Raw genomic sequence first — 20,251 nt, forward strand, 5'->3', positions numbered from 1 at the left:
CTGGATTAGAATTACCCGTTTTGTTGTTTTTCTCACTAGTGTAACCTCCTTGAGGACAGGGACTATATCTGGCTTGTTTATCCTTAGTTACTGAGCTCCTGGAGCACAGAATGTTCCATATTAGATGTAACATAAATATTAGTTCCGTAACTGAATAGGAAAAAAGTTTGATTACCTGAAGGAAAAAGGTCCTCTGAAAAAAAAAAAAGAGAAGAAAAGTTTTTAGGTTGTGGGTCAGAAAGGCAGCAAAATGCAAAAAAGACTATCTCTGTGTCACCAAGAATATCAGATGACAATTTCTACTTAACTCTTTTTGACTATGATAGTTGGTATATGACAGTTTTTTGAACAGATCAGAGTCCATGACACTTTCTCTCCCTTTATTTATGTTTAAGTACCAGGCACATTCTAGGAGGAGATCGTGATTTCGTATGTGATCAAAACAAAATGGATTGTTCTGCAACTAAATCTGCATTCTAATTAAATTAGCCCTTATACTTTGGAAAATTTATTAGCTTCACAGTAGCCAGGATCTACATATAGGTAAAGCACTTCACTGTTGGAAAACTTCAATCTCTTGACGTTTTCCCTGTGTTCTGGGCAGCCATGCCTGCATTATTACATCCTGAAAATCTTCTTTGCTTCTTCCAAATTTTTCTCATCCATGGGAGGCTTCCTCTGGCTGCCAGGCTGCAAAAACTTCTTCACGGCAGGGAGATTGCTGACTCTGGTTTTCAGGGCCTGCAATGCACAAGAGCACAGCTCAGAGTGCAGCCAAAGACCAGCCCCATCATGAGCACAAACCAGGGACTCTGAAACCCTCCCAGAAAAGGGCCAGCCGAGGCCCCTCCATCAGCACCAGTATGAGGCTGGACACAGACACCTAGTGAGGCAGGAAGATAAAAGCATAATAACGTTTACCCCAGAGATGTCTTAGTTTAAGACTTCACTCAGCTCAAGTCTTCCTCATATTCTTCCTACACGTAAATTCTGCAGATTCACCCTGTCGTGCAATACGAGGAAGAGTAATGTGTCTCACACGACAACACAGATAAAGGCTCCAAGATATCAAGACAGGAAGGTATAGGGGAATTGGGCTGGAACTGAAGACAGAAAACATGAAACGTAGACAATGAGGCCAGTCAGAACCAATCTGCCCTCAGAGAGAGGGAGAGATGGGGAGAGAGAAATGAACTTGTAAGAGAAGGAACAGGAGCTGAGGGGAAGAAATGAGATGGTGGCAGACCTGCGCAGACAGACTCACGTAAAGAAAGAGGACACACCTGGGAGAGAGGGAAGCAAAGAGGAAATGAGGAAAGAGACTGAAATGGAACAGGGGCAGAGAGAGGCGCTAGGTCCTGGGTCTCTCTCCTGGAAAAAGGCAAGTCATTCTCCTTGGGGCAGCGACCATCTCCAATGTCTTTGGCGTGACCAGATTCTTTCCATGCCCCAGACCAAGGCCTTGGAATGAACTGTGGAGACCTGGGGGCAGTGAGGCCTGGACAGTGTCGGGGACCCTAGCATCACAGTCCCAGGTCCAGAGAGAGATGCCGAGGTGGGAGATGTGGGCGGCCCCCAAAGGTTGTGAGAGAGCTCACCTTCAGCAGAGGGAAGTTGGCCAAAAGGCTGGGGTCCACCTCTTCCACATAGTAGAGAAGTTCAACCAGGTGGATGTCAGCCCTGCTCAGCTTGTTGCCCACAAGATAGTCTTGTCCATGGCCCTTCAACACCTGGCGAATGGAGGGGTCAGATCAGGAACACAGGCCTGGGAAGGCTGGGCCCAATGCTCTTCCTCTGTCTCCCCTGCCCCACTTCTCCCTCTGCACCTCACTGGGCGGGTGTGTACCTTCAGACCTTCTGCTGCCCCCGGATCAGTGAGACGGGCCAGGTGGGTCCCTGCTGTTCCCTCCTCATCCTCAGTGGAAGCCAGGCCACCATTTTCTTTTCCTGTTCCCACCTCGCTGTGGCTGCCTTACTTGCTTCCACCGTAGGCACCGTGTTTCTGTTGACCTCACACCCTAAAGCGTGCAGCTCTGAACTTCATGATGCGGCCCTACATCCATCTCTCTCTCTCCCCTCCCCCACCTTGGGCAGTGATTCCATCTTCATGACAGCCTTCTACCACCCTAAGCAAATTATTGTGGAGTCTGTATTTCTTCTCTCCTCTTGTCTGCTCTCCTCATTTCCTGGTCTCTCCCTCTGGGACCTGAGATAAACCTGGGTCAACCTGAATTCCCATCTCCCTGACAACATTGACTCTGACTCCTATTCCACCTGTGTCTGTCCATAACACTGTGGAATATGTTATAATTTGCATGCTGAACTGTCTAGGGGTGATTGCACTTAATGTTTGCAACCTCCTTTGAAATACCCCCCAAAATAATATGTTTGATCAGAGGAGAAAAGGATGGGGAGATACATGATGAAGCAAACATAATAACAAAGTACTAATTTTTGATTCTAGGTGGTGGGTATGTATGAGTTGATTGTACATCTCTTTCAACTTTCCTATGTGTTGAATTTTTCATAATAAAATATTGGAAAAAATATATGATGCTTACTTAAAATATTGCAACAATACGAAAATCATAGAGGCAAAAACACACATATCACCATCAAGTAAAGATAATAACATTTTGGCAAATATCCTACCAGACTATGTATGAACATAGAAGTATAGCTAAAAATTAAAGAACATAGTAAGACATCAAATGCTATTTTGTAATATACATTTTTCATTGATGTTATCATGGGGGTCTTTGATTTCAAAATACAGATGTACTTAAACTGCAATGACTATAGAGGTTTCCATCATGTGAAAGAGCCTAAACTATGAGCACCATAAAGCCAGAAGAATGTAGTTTCTGATTACTATTATTCACTCCTTGACTAGGACCTGACACATAAGCAATGAATTAATACTTGTGAAATGAAAGAATGATTTAAACTTTATAAAGATGAGGGTGTTGGTTAAGCTTTTTATTTTTATGTTAGCCTTCTGCATCTCTTATGATCATTTTTTTTTCAGTTCATGATTCTTGTTTAGCATGATTTCAGGTAGTTTGGATCTTGAGGTGTTCTCCTCTTACCTTCAGAGAGAAACATTAACTAAGATATATACTACATATAATGATGGAACATTATTTTCTTGGTTTTGTATGATTTTCTTCAAAAGTCTGAGAGCCATGTCCCCAAAATTTGTAGATTATTTTTTCCTGAACAACTTTTCTTCTGTCTCTTCCTCTCCACCACTCTGCCCCCATCTCTATTTAGATACATCTCATCTATCCCCAAAACAGTACCACATTCTCCTGATGGGTAGGGTCTCATGTCTCCCTACACATGGTACCAGAATATTTTCTGATGCATTGCTGTCATTGTGCTCCTCTTGGATCAAAGCCCCTGCACTGTGTTCTGCAGGATCCATCTACTCCAGGCTCTAGTGTGGCTCTCAGAGTTTCCATAGCCCAAGCTCTAAGTAAAAGAATTCCAGATTGGGTCTGAGTAAATCAAAATTTTGCTGAAAAATTATAACCTGGGTAAAACTTGGGTACAATTCTTCCTCCTAGTCAATTTTTATAAAATGCCCTAGAGTCAGGGTGCTACTTTAGTATTCAGAAAGGCTCACAGAGGTGAAGGTCAATGCCCCTGCAATGCCAAGCACTATTTTTCTTTGTTCTTTGATCTCAGCGCCAAAAATGCTGAACAGTCCACTCACTTTTTCAAATGCAGGAAGATAACGGTTTGTTATACTCTCTTTGATCTGGGTCGTCTTGGCATCTTTTTGATCAGGTGGGCACAGTGGCAAATGCATGATCATTTCACCCAGGTCTACCACACCCTCTGCATACATATCAATCCTGAAAGACAAAAATGATCAAATTGTCAAATGTCTCCTGCATTAGATTTTACAGTTTAGAATGGGTAAGAATGGGGCATCAAGAGGTGGCAGAGTAAATCACCCCATTGGCTGCATTTATCTATGTCAGTCATTTAGTTATGATTTTTCTTAATTTTAACATTTCATTCTAGAGCAAGCCATCGAGGAAGATATATGTCTAATATTTTTGTTATATACATGACCAAATGTAGGGACAGAGCATATCAGTGACCTGTCCAGAGTCACAGGCATGAGAGGAACGGGTGGTATCACTGCAGGTAAGCACTGAGACCATGCCTAGGGTTTGCCATCTCTGCTGTGGTGTGTTTTGTGCACAGTTAGTGTGATGAATTAGTACCACCTCAGTCATGTCCAGAGAGAGTCCTGGCACCACGGACCTAGCCATGTCCCTCTCCCTGTCCCATCCTGTTACACTACCAGGACCCTTTAGATGCCCAACCAGCACTTCCTCCAGTTATTTCCCATAGAATATGGTTCCACAACCCTCTCCACATATTGTTGCCCAACTCTGGCCTTGTTTGCATTTCTCAAGACTCCACCCAAAATATCCCCTGAAGTAGTGCGTTTCTTCATTTCGTTCCTACAGTGCATATTCCAGGTAATTTTGCTGTTTTTCTTCCAAACATGGTTTCCTACAATAGTCTTTTTAAATAAAAGCTTTATTGAAATATAATTCACCTACCAGAATGTCACCCTTTTCAAGTGTAAAATTGTGTGATTTTTTTTGTAAAGTCACAGAATCCTGTACCATCATCATACTCTAATTCCAAAATATTTTCATCACTTGCAAAAGAGACGCTGAGTGTTTTTTCAGGCATTCAATATTCTTCCCTCCCTCCAGCTTCTGGCAAACACTAAACTACTTTTGGTTTTATGGATAGCAATGTTCTGCACATGCCAAACAAATGGAATCATACAATATGCATCATTTGTGTCTGGTTTCTTTCTGTAAGAGAATGTTTTCAAGGTTCCTCCATGTTGTAACACGGATCAGGACTTCATTCCTTTTCATGGCCAAATAGCATTCCACTGCATGGATGTGCCTGCCTTTGTTCATCCACTCATGGACATTTTGTTGTTTCCACTTTTTGAATATTATGAACAATAGTGCTATGAACTTTTGTGTACAAGTTTTAGTGTGGTTGTATTTTTAATTCTCTTGAGTATATTCCTAGTAGTGGATTGCTGAGTTGTATGATAACTCTATGTTTAACTTTTTGAGTAACTGCCACATTCCATGATTCAATCATGTGGTCCCATCACAACACAGAGGAGACCCCCCAAATATGGCTATATTGAATAAATCTGCCTGCTACAAACTGATATTAAAATGTTCCAGATAACCCTGGCATCGTGGGCTCAGTCTCTGCAAACCCTTGTCAAGTGGCCAGTCCATATAAAGGGCTGATAAATTAGGTTCCTGGTTATCATTATAATTTCTGAAACTGAAGAATCAACTCGTCTAGATACTTACCTTCTGAGGTTTTATCCTCTAGACACTCAGACACTTTGTCCCTTGTCTCGATCCCTGTGAGCACATCCTGCTCACTCAGGGAAGGACCTAGATTGTTCTTATTAATCATTAATGAAAGAACAGAAGAAATACCGTACAGAGCTCTCTCTTTCATGTCTTTCCCATAGAGGTTGTATTTGGTGGCAATGTAGTTGAGAATGGCTCTGGTCTGCACCAGCTTCATCCCATCAATTTCAACCATGGGCACTTGCTGGAACATCAAACTCCCTTCTTTTGAAAGAAGAAAAGAAATAGAGTGAAATGTTGGATGAATCATACTGTTAAGGTAAACTGAAACATTTTATGTATCAACATTTTTGTTGAAATGACTGAAGACGTAAAAGGAAACAAAAATATTACCTGGTAAAATTTCAATGGAAAAATACCATTTTGCTTTTAGCTTCCTGTAATCCTTTTGCTTATCAATTTGCCTTTTACTTTTCAATCTATTATTTCAGTTAACTTTTTATTTCCCATTCAGAGCATGGTATGTCCCTTTATTTTATGTGTTTGATTTGTCTTCATGGGTTTCTAAGAAGAATATAGGAGAAGTTCCACCAGCCAGGTGCCAAGTCAAAAGGGAAATTCTCAAAGTAAGTCTCATGGGGCTCATGGCATTAAGGCCAGTTCTAAGAGAGACTCCTACATAGAGTGTTTTGTATGCTCTTCAAATCCCACCACTGGATAGTGTGCAGGGCAGGCCTGTTTTCCCAACTCCACTGCTGCTGGCCCTTGCTCTTTATCTCCCTCCTCACACGCTCACCTGGACTTCAAACTAATTCAACACCACCTGGTTATTTGAGTCTGCAATATTGCTATGATATTACCTTGTCCAACCTGTCAGAGAAAAGAATTCAAGGCAACTGCTGGACCTGTTGCTCCCCTCTTCTTTCTAATGCATTTGTTTTCCTTGGGTGGGAGGGCTGTGTGGCATCTTGAACTGATACAGTCACTCACGGTGCAGAAAAGCGGGGAGAGCCCAGAGAGGGCATTCACAGGGCACCGGGGCCGGTTCCTTTAGCAAATAGAGTTCCAGCCCTTCCTAGTCCTGAGTGAGCTGCAAGACCTGCTCAAGGAGCCCCACCCCTTACCTTTAACCATGCTTCTCCCTCTCCACTGACCCAATGCACACACATGGCATTGCTGGGGTTGAAGTCTCAACTTAAGATTTCTACTAGATCCTCCCATCAGTTTTGTGTACAAGTGTTAGTGTGGATGTATTTTTGACTCTCCTGGGTATAAACTTAGAAGTGGAATTGCTGAGTCATATGGTAACTATTTGTTTAACTTTTTGAGTAACTGCTCACAGTTCATTACATGATTTTAATATCAGTCATGTGGCCCCATCACAACAGAGAACAATATGCTTGTATTGAATAAATCTGGCTGCTTCAGACTTACAGTAAAATGTTCCAGATAATCCTGGCATCTTGAGGACCAGCCTTTGTTAACTCTGTCAAGTGGCCAGTCCATATAAAGGACTGATAAATTAGCTTCCTGGTCATCATTCTAAAATTTCTGAAACTTAAGAATCAATTCCTTTAAATCCTTCCCTTTCCAGTCTTTATCCTCTAGACACTCAGGCACTTTGTCCCTTGCCTCTAGCTGTTGGTGGGTGTCCAGCCTGAGCTCCCGGATTCATGGTTCCAGCATCCTCCTGGCTTTATAGTTCATCCGTGTTTGGAAACCTCTGTCACTGTACTATATCCATGGACCACATCCTCTTTCATAAGCTCTTGATTCCACTCCAAGTTCCACTCTTCCCTCATCCTCATAGGTCTCTGCTGTACTCAGTTATACCCACTAAGGTCTATACTGCTGTCGGTCATGATCCCTGTGAGCACATCCTGCTCACTCAGGGAAGGACCTAGATCGTTCCTATTAATCATTGATGAAAGAACCGAAAAAGTACTGTACAGGGCTCTCTCTTTCATGTCTTTCCCATAGAGGTTGTATTTGGTGGCAATGTAGTTGAGAATGGCTCTGGTCTGCACCAGCTTCATCCCATCAATTTCAACCATGGGCACTTGCGGGAACATCAAACTCCCTTCTTTTGAAAGAAGAAAAAAAAAAGAGTGAAGTATTTGATGAATTACACCCTTCTAGGATGAAAAAATGTTGAAATAACTGCAGATATAAAATGAAACACTAAAATGATCTGGTACGCTTAGGCAGGATGGCATTTTGGTTTTAGCTTCCTATAGTCCTTCTTTTTCTTATCAATCTGCCTTTTACTTTTAAACTTATTATTTCATTTCTCTTTTTATTTCCCATTCAGATACATGGGAGGTCCCTTTTAATTCTGTGTCAGTTTGTCTTCACGGATATTTTAGAAAGAAGTTGGAAGAAGCTGCAATAGGTTGCCATTTCAAATGGGAAGTTCTCAAGTAAGTCTCACATCATATAAGGCAGGTTTGGAGAGATTTCTATGTGGAGGTCCCTTTCCCTGCTCACCAAGTCTGCAATATTGCTAGGATGTTACCTTGTCCAACCTGTCAGAGAAAAGAATTCAAGGCAACTGCTGGACCTGTTGCTCCCCTCTTCTTTCTAATGCATTTGTTTTCCTTGGGTGGGAGGGCTGTGTGGCATCCTGAACTGATACAGTCACTCACGGTGCAGAAAAGCGGGGAGAGCCCAGAGAGGGCATTCACAGGGCACCGGGGCCGGTTCCTTTAGCAAATAGAGTTCCAGCCCTTCCTAGTCCTGAGTGAGCTGCAAGACCTGCTCAAGGAGCCCCACCCCTTACCTTTAACCATGCTTCTCCCTCTCCACTGACCCAATGCACACACATGGCATTGCTGGGGTTGAAGTCTCAACTTAAGATTTCTACTAGATCCTCCCATCAGAGGAATTTAGTTTCTTGGTCTTACCATTTCTTAACTTATCCAAGTCTTCTGGAGTTTTTATAAATATCTCTTCAAACTGGAAAGCAGAAACAGTCAATGAGTTTTTGTTATTTCATTCCATAACGTTATTGAACTTGAATGACCAATGTCTGGTGCATACTATGGAGAAGCTAAGATTTCCGAATTGGGCAGGGTACACAGAGGACAATGATCGTGGCCATTTAGAAATTTAGATTAGAGCCACCAAGATAAAAGCATGGGTTGCAGCACATAACTGCTTATTTTGCAGCTTCAATTCACCTCCACACCGTCTCCACCTCTGTCAATCATTAGGTTGTGATTGGGAGGGGGAAATCACTGGAGGGAAGGGACTGGGAAGTTCTTCTAGTTATGGAGTTTTAATATCTCTGGAAAGCCCTTCTCTCCTTGTGAAATCAGGACAAGGTATTGTGTGTCCCCCAGCATGCAGTACCCATGGGGCCAGTGACCCCCAAGATGCTGCCACCAGGGGCCTCTGTTGTATATTACCTCCCTCCATTCAACTCTATATTTTAAAAAGGGGTCTTGATGGTGAAAAGTTTGGGAATTGGGAGTTTCTAACTTGCTAAACAGTTTATTGTGGCTCTACATGATCCCATAGGGTCAGACTATACAGACAGTGAGGTGTGTGGGCAACAATTTATAAAGCACCCAGTTCTAGACAACATAGGGGGTGGTGGGTGGTCAGTGTGGGAGGGTGGCCAAGGTAGGATGGGACTTGCTGGTGGGCTGTTGCTTGTGAGGCTGACGGAGATGGGGTTGTGAGGATCAGCCTTTGGACCCAGAGAACCCAGAAGTCCCGACCAAGAGCCTCTGGTAAGCCTTGTCCCACACCCTCCTCAGTCAGGCTGGGCTGGACAAGAGGAGGCCTAGGATGCTCTCAGCATCTCCCCCTACTTCACCTTCTGGTGGTGGACTCATCCTGCCCAGGGGCTCTGAACACAGGGGCTAGGTAAACGTGCTCTTAGGAGGCTAAGAGAGCACACTAGAGGTTCCCTTTGCAGGATGCCACCTCACCTGAAACCCTCCTTTACTGCTTGCTCTCCCCTGAGGGACCAGGTGTCCAGAGTCTGGCCATGACTCCCTCCCCAGGAAACCCGCACAGAGTTGCTATGTCCTTCTGACCTGAGTTAAGAAGTGCTTTTCTCAGCGACACCTCTAGAGGGAAGCACTCAACAGAGTCCCACACGTGCTCCTGAGAATATGACATTTTAACACTTTAAAGTGCTTGGGTGTCCTCCTCGGTGCCCCCACTCCTCTTTTAATCACATATCTACTTGTCTGCATCCTCACTAGAGTGTAAGCTGCCTGAGGGCAGGGACTGTGTCTGTCTAGTTCACCCCCGTATCTCCAGGACCTGGCAGGGAACCTAGCACTTCAAGGTGCCCAACAAATTCACTGCTGAGTGAACGCATTAAATCTAACAGGCAGTCTGTTACAATCCGCCCCTCTCTGTATTTCTGGTTTATTTTTTAACTTTAATTACATTTATTTTCTAATATGTATATTTTTGTCTTCTTTTTATGGACATTTGTAGCGTACAGAAAAATGAACAGCAAATTATGATAATCCTCCTTGTACCCATCAACCAGCTTCAATAATTATCAGCTCAACCCAGCTGTGAGTTATCTATATGCCTACCCCCTCTCCCCTTCGTAATAATTTGAAAGAAATCCCGGATATCTTGTATTTCATCTTTAAATAGTTCAGTGTATATTTCTAAAACATTAAAACTATTAAAAATAACCACAATACATTATAACACCTAACACATTAACAAAGTTTACTAAATATCAACTGATATTTAATGTTCATGGTTTTTTTTTGTTTTGTTTTGTTTTGTTTTTTTGCGGTACGTGGGCCTCTCACTGTAGTGGCCTCTCCCTTGCGGAGCACAGGCTCCGGACGCGCAGGCTCAGTGGCCATGGCTCACGGGCCTAGCCGCTCCGCGGCATGTGGGATCCTCCCGGACCGGGGCACGAACCCGTGTCCCCTGCATTGGCAGGCGGACTCGCAACCACTGCGCCACCAGGGAAGCCCTGTTCATGCTTTTAATAGCTGTATAAATGTCATAAATAATATTTTATAATTTGAACAATCAAAATCCAAATTAGGCCCACACGATGTGATTAGTTTCTTAAATTTACTCTGTTAATTCTCTCTAATAAGAAGACATTTTAATAACATATTAGGACAAATCTGTTTATCTCTTAATAACTGACAAATTTGTTTTACTACAAAACTCTTAACAGGTCATTTAGTAAGAAAAGTCCCCTAGCTTATGTGAGAAAAGTACTTTGATACAGTTAATTTAGATTCAACTTCAGATGAACAAACTCAGGACCTACCTCTACTCCAGCTGCAGCCAGGAGCCACCGGATGGCCTCCATTCTGCCCCGTCCATTGAAGTAGTGAAGCTTGGGTTTCCCCGCCATGATGGCAGTCTCCTGGTTTCTCTAAACCTTAATGGATGAATGAATGAATGAGTAAATGAATGAACAAAGAATAAAACCACAGAAGCAAAATGCACTTTATGATATATGACTGAACAGCACCAACAATGCTGAAGAAGTATTGGCCTCCTTTGTCGCAGAGTCAGAAGAGTCCCTGGAATGTCTGCCTTGGCCCAAATTTCCACCCCCGATAGCCAAGCGTGGGAAATTGCACCAAACCATTGTCCAGTCTCCATTGGGTAAAATCTGATTGTCCTGGAGGGCTAAGAGGTGAGTCTGTGGTGAGGATGCATGGCTGGGGGTTAGGGACCAGAACGACCAGAGAACTAGTATTTATTAAAAACCTCCTAATGGTCCTGACCCAACACTAACCCCTTTGGATGCATTATATCTTTAATCCTCACAACAGTCTCATGAAATAGTTATTATCTCCATTTTTCCATTAATGAAACAGACACTCAGAGCTTAAATGACATTCATGGAAATCCACGCCCAGGATTAAAAAGAGGGCAGGACTGGAACCCACTTTTAGTCGTGGGCAAGGAAGAGGCACTGAGGACGTGAGGCTGGGGCCGGGGAGACCACAGGCCAGCCGGGGGCACAGGCGCCGCCGCTACTGGTTCAGCCAGGGAGCCCTGAAGTTGCGGTGCAGCTGTGGATTTAGGAACGTTCTCATCACTTTGTGACACACGCTCTGCTTCAGCGTCACGGTTTTTACAAATGGTTCAAATTCAATGAAAAAGATTCACCAGAGGCTGAAAACATCGAGACCTCAAAAATATGAATGCAAAAATAGTAAGGGGAAATGAACCACTTCTGTAGATACCTACGTACAAAGTTTCTAGAACATCTATAAAAGCACAGTCGTAAGAATTTATTTTCCATTACATTCGTTTATATAAAATGAATAAATAGTATTTATAGATTTAATGCGTCATATACATGTGCTCTGTTTTAGCTTAAACAAAAATGCTACAAAGTGGGAGACCACTTAAGGGAGAAATCATAACCAAAAAGAAAAATCAGCCTTTTAAACTCTTAACCCAAAAGCCTCCTTAAAGACGTTTCTGGGCGTGTCCAAAAATAATCAGTAAGGAGAGGAATTCTAGTAACACTGTACCACCCCCTCCCGTTCACCTGCAACAGAGAGCAGAAATGTGGACTTTTCCTTTCGCTGATGTTGCACTCTAGCTCAGCTAGCGCCAAAGCTCAGTTATTGCTGAAAGTTAAATAGGAAAATAGATTAGAATTGGACCAAATGTCACTTATTCAGAAAAAAAAACAACAAAAAAAGAGGCATAATCAGTTTGTGTTAAGTGGGAAATGGAGATCTCATTTATCTCTGAGGTAGGGAAAAAAAAAAAGGTTCCAGAGACCAGGAGCATAACCACCTTGGAGGGGAAATGTATCTTGGGAGAGCAGGACACAGCACGATCCCAAGGACAGCGCACAAAAATAGACTGTACCGTTCTGTTCGTGAGAACAAACGATGTGGGAACTTTTATCAGCTGTGCTACCACCCCAAAGACGTGCTCGCAAGGGGTCCGTCTGAGAGAGAGGAATACTGCTCCCATCCACACGCGGGTCGGGGGCGTTGGCGCGGGGTGTGTGTGAAGGGTGTGTTTTCTGGAGGTATTCCTGCCTGCGGTGAGGGCCATGGTTCAGCGCTCTTAAATCCCACTTTCAAAGCTTACTTTGCAGTTCTGAGATCAGGATCTCAACTTTAAAAGTTTGTTTCCTTCGGTTTCCTAAGCACAAGACACATTCAGACATTTCTGCTAGGCAGGTCACATAGGAAGCCAGAAAACTTTAAGGAAGGTCTGGTAGACTACACCGGGACAGTAAGAGGGGGGAAATGGCCGTGAGCCGTGAGAAGTGCTTATTCGGTCTAAGAACTCTTGGGTGCTTCAAATTGATTGGAATGTACAGTCTCTCAGAGATGAAGTTTTATGGAGATAAAGAGAGAAGCTAGAGGATGCAATCAGAAACCCACAATCCTGGTCTGCGTCCTCCAACTTCTTAGAGGGACGAGTGGCATTCAGCCACCCCAGACTGAGCAATAACGGGTCTGTGATGCCCTTGGGTGTCCTGGCTGCACTGACTGGCTCAGCTGTGCCTACCCTACGCCAGCAGGTGTGGGAGCCCGCTCAACCCCATTCAAGATGGGGATGGGGACTTAAATAAAAAAAAGAAAAGGAAAAGAAAAGAAAAGAAACCCACAATCCTAAGCACTTCCTTGACAACTTTCACACAGCTGCTTTTGGTGACGGTGGTACACGGAAGCCGACGTGCGAGGGAATTGTGAGCAGGTCCGAAAAGCTACCTAATCAGAACTGATGGGGAGGACCACCCGGGCGGCAGCCGAAGCTACCACGCTCTCCTAGAGCCCAGGACGCGTCTTGTGACCGTCCTGGAGCTTTCTTCTCTTGATGCTGGAGCGGGAGTAGCCCTCGTCACTGCCCAGGCGCTGCACGCTTCCCTGCTCGGCCGAGTCCCTCACGCGGCTGCTGCCCCAGGCCAGGTCGCCCGTGAGGCAGTCTATGCTTTCGACGTCCACATCGATCTCTTCCCTGTCGGAGTCGGAGGCTCCGAGGAGACGGTGGAGCCTGTGCTGTCCATCCGTGTCCTCTCGATGCCCAGCTTCTCCAGCTGCCTCTTCAGGTGTCACTGCTCTCGCTGCAGCTGGTCTGTTTGGTGAATGGCTCTCCTGTCACAACCTTCAAGTGTCTTTATGTGCAATTAGGCTTTTGTTAATAAGCTCAACGTAGTGTGTCCATTCGATTCCGGACCAAGTGGCACTAGCCCCTTCAACTTTTCCAGGCACAAGCCAGAGTGGGCCCGTCTAGTCTCCATCTCACTGTGAGCAGATCTGCTACTGCTGTTATTCTTCTTGGATTTGCTCCTCCCCTTTAAGGCTTCTCTGCCCTTGTTATTGCATGGTAACATGGAGGCATACCATGCTCAGCTTCTCTCTCCCGCCGCTCCAGGCCGTCGGCCGCCTCCAGCAGCGCCTGGACGTTCACCCGAACCTCCGCCGCCGTTCCGCACCGCGCGCCGGAGCCCCGGGAACAAGCCCTGCCCACCGGCTCGCCGCCGCCCAGCACCCACGCCCCCCTGTGGACCCCGCAGAGCAGGGCTGAGAGAGCCTCCCTGGCGACCACTCTCGCCGGAAGGGGGAGGGGACCGGAGAGCTGGGCACCACCGGCCACCGTGACAGAACCCGGAGAAGAGCAGCCGCTGCCGCTGCCACGGCCGCGGAGTGTTTCTCAAGCTCCGTCTGAAAAACATTAAGATTCTCTTGCAAAATTTCGTTGTTGTGGAGTTTGGGACGAAGATAGACTTCTCTTTACCCAATAAAGATCTCCCTGAAAAGTACGTTATGACTTGAATTTAGATATCAAAATGTTTTCGATATCCACATTTAAAAAAATAAATTTATTTTATTTATTTATTTTTGGCTGCCTTGGGTCTTCGTTGCTGCGTGCGGGCTTTCTCTAGTTGTGGCGAGTGGGAGCGGCTCTTCGTTGCGGTGCGCCGCCTTCTTACTGCGGCGGCTTCTCTTGTTGCGGAGCACGGGCTCTAGTCGCCCGGGCTTCAGTAGTTGTGGCACGTGGGCTCAGCAGTTGTGGCTCACGGGCTTAGTTGCTCCGCGGCATGTGGGATCTTCCCGGACCAGGGCTCGAACCCGTGTCCTCTGCGTTGGCAGGCAGATTCTTAACCACTGCGCCACCAGCGGAAGTCCCAGCTTCCACATTTTTAATGTAAGGACTCAGTGGTCTAACCTTTAGAAAGTAAAGACTCCTTTGGAAACATATACTTAACTCATCTGTCTTGTAATTGGAGATTGTGTACTTTCTTATCACGGGAAATGGAGGTGCTGTGATTCAGCAGAATTCTGTGAAGGGTGCTGCTGTGGACCAGAGGTCACAGGTCCCCCTCACACTAAGCTCCCGTATCCAGTGACTGAGGATCACCTTACAGAAGGAAATGAATTTTTCACTTATGTAATTTTTTTTATCGTATGTTCCTTGTAAGCAACTTTCTTCACCTTTCCAACAAGAGGTTGCCAAAGGCCTGTTCAAGGCTGGGGCAAAGGTGACGTAAACTTCCTGGTCCCCAGAAAATGAGGAACTAGAGAGATTCGATGATTTGCCATCAGTCACACATGCGTGCTGCTGACTCACACTCAATATCTAGCAACTGTGTCCACCTCTCAGGACCACCCCGGGAGTCAGCTTCTAATATCCTGTTGTCAAGAGAAGGAAACTGAAATTCAAAGAGATAAAGCTACTTTCCCAGCTCACACGTGTTGTGAGCATTAGCGTCGTTTGAAGGCATCTTCTGACTTCTGGTCCCGGGCTGCCGCCGCCCAACCAAGTAATGCTTAGGCGGTCTCTCTGCTGCTCTCTGAGACCCTCGTTTATTAATTTTTTTTCCCCATTCGGAATCCGTTAGCCAGCTAACAGTTAAATGGGAAGAAGAGAAGGAAACATCAAATTCACGAGTTTTTTTTTTGTTAGCTGATTCTTAAGGGCTTGATATGAGGAAAAACGGACAAAATTGTGCCTTGTTTTATTCTGACATCCTAAAAATTTACTGGGAGTAAATGAAGCACTATTCTAACTATATTTGACCTTCATAAAGAAGTAGGCTTATATTCCCTAAAAGGAATGTATCCTGAGAGAACTCCAGTGTGAACTAAAGGATCTGTGTCTCTGGCGGTGTTCCTAAGGACAGCGTTTCTTAGCAGAGAGAAGGGAGGCTTAGAGACAAAGCCCAACTCCTTTCCTTTATAAGGTACATAAACCCGGGGGTGGGGGTTGTCTTATCTCTGTACCTCAATGTTCTCTTTTAAAATATAGTTATATCTATTAGTGAGGATGGTTAAGAAAACTAGATAAGGTATAAAAAAATTCATAATAGGGACCAGGAAATCCAATTTCCCTCCTGCTCCCAGCTCCTGAGAGACAGGCGAGTCTCTGAGCACACAGGAGAGCCCACGCGTCTACTTTCTTCTGTCTGAATCTGTCTGTCTGTCTATCTACATCTATCTATCTATCTATCTATCTACCTACCTCTTGACCCATAGCTCCAGTAGGAATGAGATTTTACACATATCCAGACTTTTTTCAGCCAAGTCATATAATGGCTCCCTTTTTATTTGGCTTGTGTGAAAGATGAGTGATGTTCACTGATTAGTTAACCTAGAATGCAGAAAGTTTTTGGCGAAGATTCAACGCAGTCTGGCACAGCACTGAACACAGCCTTTCGAAACCCCAGGACTGCAGCTAACCCCTGGTTCTGCCCCTGAACCATGCACCCTACCTGCCTTTCCCCTCAGGCCTGGCCCCAGCCCCACTCACTCCCTGATCTGGACAACTCCAGAATCTTCTGGTCCCCCAGCCCCTTTGCATGGGTTGCAGCCATGGCAGTGGGTTCCACCCACTGCTTTTTATAGCAGGAGCTCAGGGTCTCACTGTCAACACTTGATGGAAAAGATCCCTTGTCTCCTACCTCCTGTTTCTTCCCTGGAAATGCAGACGTTTCACTGATCCTTCTTGAACACCTTGTTTCTGGTTGACGTGTAAACGTATTTCCTTCTCTTCACAAGTTTCTTTCAAACTTCCTCAACTAAGACTCATTGGGCAGTTTCCCGTGCTAAGAAATGATGGCTGCTGGGGAACACGACAGGAGCCTGATGTGGTGGCTGCCCTAGAGGGGTTTAAATCTAGTCAGAAAAACAGGTTTGTAGACAACTGACAGCACATAAAGGGCCCATCAGTGACTTCACTTTATTGGTTCTACCCAAGAACCATGATTCTCTTAGCCAAGCAGGGCAGAGCAAGGGGAACGGCTGCAGGCTGAGAAAGCAGAGGTCGCTGCCCACCTGCCCAGGTGGCCCCAGCTCCACTGCATCTCAGCCTCCAAGTTAATGACTCTACCCCACGTGTCATGGGATCCAAATGCTGCTGTCTGTAGCATCTTGCAAAGTGCTTCTCCTCATTGCTGTATCCATACCTTCTCTTCTCAGTCTCAGGTACTATAATTCTCCCGTGAATTCATCCTGCCCTGGACAGGTCTAGGACGTTCACGGGATCTCACTGAACCTCTCCTGTCTAAGGCCTTTGTTTTTTCCCCCCAACATTAATACTTACAACAGTGCATTGTTCTCGCCTACATTCCAATTTGCATGACTTGTACCTTCTAGCCAGGTGGATTTCTATACTTTTTAAAAGCTAATTCTCTGCTCTCGTATTATCTAGTTTTCCCATCAAGACTTCCTTTGGAGGTTTGCCATGAGTTGCATGAATCCCAGAGAGAGAAGGGGAATTGCCACAGCCCACTCTGATTTTCTGTTGACATTCAGACTTATTCCCATTTTAATGAATCTTAATTTTGATTTTTCACAGCCCACACTGTACTACAGCATCACAATTTGCACTTGTTGTGAACTGACTACTTCTACAGAGAAAGTTACCCCAGGATAAACACCTACATTCTCTCACACACTGGTCATATTCTCCGATTGTCTAAAATGCTATCATTCTTTTTTCTCCTCATATCATTAATTTTTCTCGGATCTAAATTCTCATGCCTAGGTTCTAAATTCTTCATTTTTACATTTCTGTAACGATGTATCCAACAGCAATGGACTAAAATTGTCCCCTAAGCACAGCAAGAAGGCACAATGTGAGTATACAACAGTTTTTCTTGTGCTATGAGCACACTATACAGATGTATAAAATCAGTACGTACCTTATGAAAGTCTGTCTCCCACTTGGCTCAGCACCTCAGTACCAAGTCCACATGTGTTTATAAGCTGTTGTTACAGTTGACTGAACTCCTCCTCTCTGAAGCAGGGAGAGTCGGGTTAGGGAAAAGCCCCTCCCACAGCATTCAGGGCCACTGGTTCCACGCTAGATTTAGAAAAAGAAAAACGATGAGTCATTCCCTTATCATGATACAACTGGTTAATATCTTTTCAAGGTCGGCATTAAAAATTAAATACAAAATTTCAGGTTGATTGGACCCTTTCTGCCAGTGAGTGAAGTATTGAAGTATGGCTTTTTTTTCCTTCAGTTTTTTTTTTAAACCTATTTTTTCTTTTTTAATTCAAGTTAATTTACAATGTTGTATTGGTTTCAGGTGTACAGCAAAGTGATTCAGTTATACATATTTACATATATATATTCTTTCCCAGATTCTTTTCCCTTATAAGTTACTACAAAATATTGAGAAGAGTTCCCTGTGCTATACAGTACATCCTTGTTGGCTATGTATTTTATATATAGTAGTGCGTATATGTTACTCCCAAACTCCCAATTTATCCCTCCCCAACATTTCCCCTTTGGTAACCATAAGTTGTTTTATTTTTTTTTCTAAGTCTGTGGGTCTATTTCTGTTTTGTAAATAAGTTCATTTGTATCATTTTTTTTTTTAGATTCCACATATAAGCAATATATTATCATACAACATTTGTCTTTCTCTGTATGACTTACTTCACTTAATACGATAATCTCTGGGTCCATCCATGTTGCTGCAAATGGCATTATTTCATTTTTTTTACATAATAAATTTTATTTTATTATTATTTTTTTATTGGGGTATAGATGTTTTACAATGTTGTGTTAGTTTCTACTGTGCAGCGAAGTGGAGTTCCCTGTGCTCTGCAGCAGGTTCTCATTAGTTACCTATTTTATACATATTAGTGTATATATGTCAATCCCAATCTCCCAGTTCATCCCACCCTCCCTTTCCCCACTTTGGTGTCCATAAGTTTGTTCTCTACATCTGTGTCTCTCTATTTCTGCCTTGCAAACAGGTTCATCTGTACCATTTTTCTAGAGTACACATATATGCATTAATATATGATATTTGTTTTTCTCTTTCTGACCTACTTCACTCTGTATGACAGTCTCTAGGTCCATCCATGTCTCTACAAATGGCCCCATCTTGTTCATTTTTATGGCTGAGTAATATTCTGTGTGTATATGTACCACATCTTCTTTATCCATTCATCTGTTGATGGACATTTAAGTTGCTACCATGTCTTCGCTATTTTAAATAGTGTTGCCATAAACCTGACTTTTTTTTTTGCTGCGTTGGGTCTTCGTTGCTGCGGGCGGGCTTTCTCTAGTTGTGGTGAGCGGGGCTACTTGGGCTTTTCATTGAGGAGGCTTCTCAATAAAGAAGTCTTCTGCTCCCCCTGAATCAGTAAGATGGGCCAAGTGGGTCCCTGGTGTTCCCTCCTCATCCTTAGGGGAAGCCCGGCAACCATTTCCTTGTGCTGGGCCCACCTCACTCTGGCTGCCTTACTTGCTTCTTCCCCTGGGCCAAGGGCTTAGCACCGTCTGCACTGTGTTTCTGTTGCCCCACACCCTAAAGTGTGCAGCCCTGGGCTTCATGACATGGCCCTTCCTATCTCTCTCCTCTTTCTCCCTTGGGTTGTGACTCCAACTTCTTGACAGTCTTCTTCAACCCTGAGAAAACCATTTGAGACTCTACGTTTCTCCTCTTTTCTGCTTCCTGATTTCCTGGTCTCTCTCTCTGGGACCTGAAATAAACCTGGATCAACTTGAACTCCTATCTCCCTGACTCCTAACTTGCACTCCATGCTTGCACTCCTAACTTGCAGCATGGTACTATCCACATGCTGTAATGTCTGGGAATGAACTTCCCTGATGACTTAAAGTCACTTTGTAATCTATCCAAAATAATACGTTTGATTGACAGAACAAGAATGGAGAGATAATGACATATGATAATGGAAAACAAAGCTTTTGGGTATCTACGTGGTGGGTTCATATGAGTTCATTTTATACATCTTTTAACTTTTCTGCATGTATGAAACTTTTTATAATAATATGTTAGGGAAATATGTGATATTTATTAAAATATTCCACCAATCTGGAAATCATAAAGTACAAAGAGAAAAAACACACACAGCACCACCAACTAAAGATAATAACATTTTAGCAAATACACTTTCAGCTTATGTATACATATAGAAGTATGGACAAATGGATAATTATTTGGAAAAGAATATAATAACATGAAAATGTATTCTGTAATAGGGAATTCCCTGGTAGTTCAGTGGTTAGGACTCCATGCTTCCACTGCAGGGGGCACGGGTTCGATCCCTGGTTGGGGAGCTAAGATCCTGCAAGCCTCACAGTGTAGCCAAAAAAACAAACAAGCAAACTAACAATAAACGTATTTTGTAATATATAATTTTTACTTATGTTGTCATGGGGCCCTTTGTTTTCAAAGTATAGTTGTACTCAAACTGCAGTCACTGAAGAGCTTATCATCATGTGAAAGTTCCATAAACTCTCAGCACCACAAGGGCCAGGAGGGTGTGCTTTGTGATTACTGTTAAATTCTTCGCTCCTTGAATATCATGGCTGGACATGCAAGCAATGAATTAGCATTTGCTGAATAAATGAAAGAATGACCCTATGCTTTATAAAGATGTGGGTGTTGGTGTTAATCTTTTTAT

The 20,251-nt window shown here is 43.9% G+C and overlaps 1 protein-coding gene and 1 pseudogene across 3 annotated transcripts; both read right to left on the reverse strand.

Annotated features, from left to right (window-relative positions):
- Positions 1–378: 378 nt before the first annotated feature.
- Positions 379–17,600, reverse strand: LOC102985822 (glutathione S-transferase A2). 3 transcript variants are annotated; one of them, XM_028478959.2, is made up of 9 exons: positions 17,509–17,600; positions 16,267–16,464; positions 11,890–11,971; positions 10,648–10,761; positions 8,285–8,336; positions 5,513–5,645; positions 3,719–3,860; positions 1,599–1,730; positions 379–741 (listed from the first exon to the last, which is right to left on the reverse strand). In XM_028478959.2, exons 4-9 carry the CDS (start codon positions 10,732–10,734, stop codon positions 619–621), a joined length of 669 nt encoding a protein of 222 aa, XP_028334760.1. In that variant the 5' UTR covers positions 10,735–10,761; positions 11,890–11,971; positions 16,267–16,464; positions 17,509–17,600; the 3' UTR covers positions 379–618. The 3 variants fall into 3 exon arrangements, with proteins under 3 accessions (XP_028334760.1, XP_023977792.1, XP_023977795.1); XM_024122024.3 differs by lacking the exon at positions 16,267–16,464; XM_024122027.3 differs by lacking the exons at positions 5,513–5,645; positions 16,267–16,464 and adding an exon at positions 7,332–7,464.
- LOC102989568 (max dimerization protein 1-like) lies at positions 13,133–15,839 on the reverse strand (annotated as a pseudogene).
- Positions 17,601–20,251: the final 2,651 nt, after the last annotated feature.

Source organism: Physeter macrocephalus, chromosome 18, assembly GCF_002837175.3.
Source record: "Physeter macrocephalus isolate SW-GA chromosome 18, ASM283717v5, whole genome shotgun sequence".
Taxonomy (NCBI): domain Eukaryota; kingdom Metazoa; phylum Chordata; class Mammalia; order Artiodactyla; family Physeteridae; genus Physeter; species Physeter macrocephalus.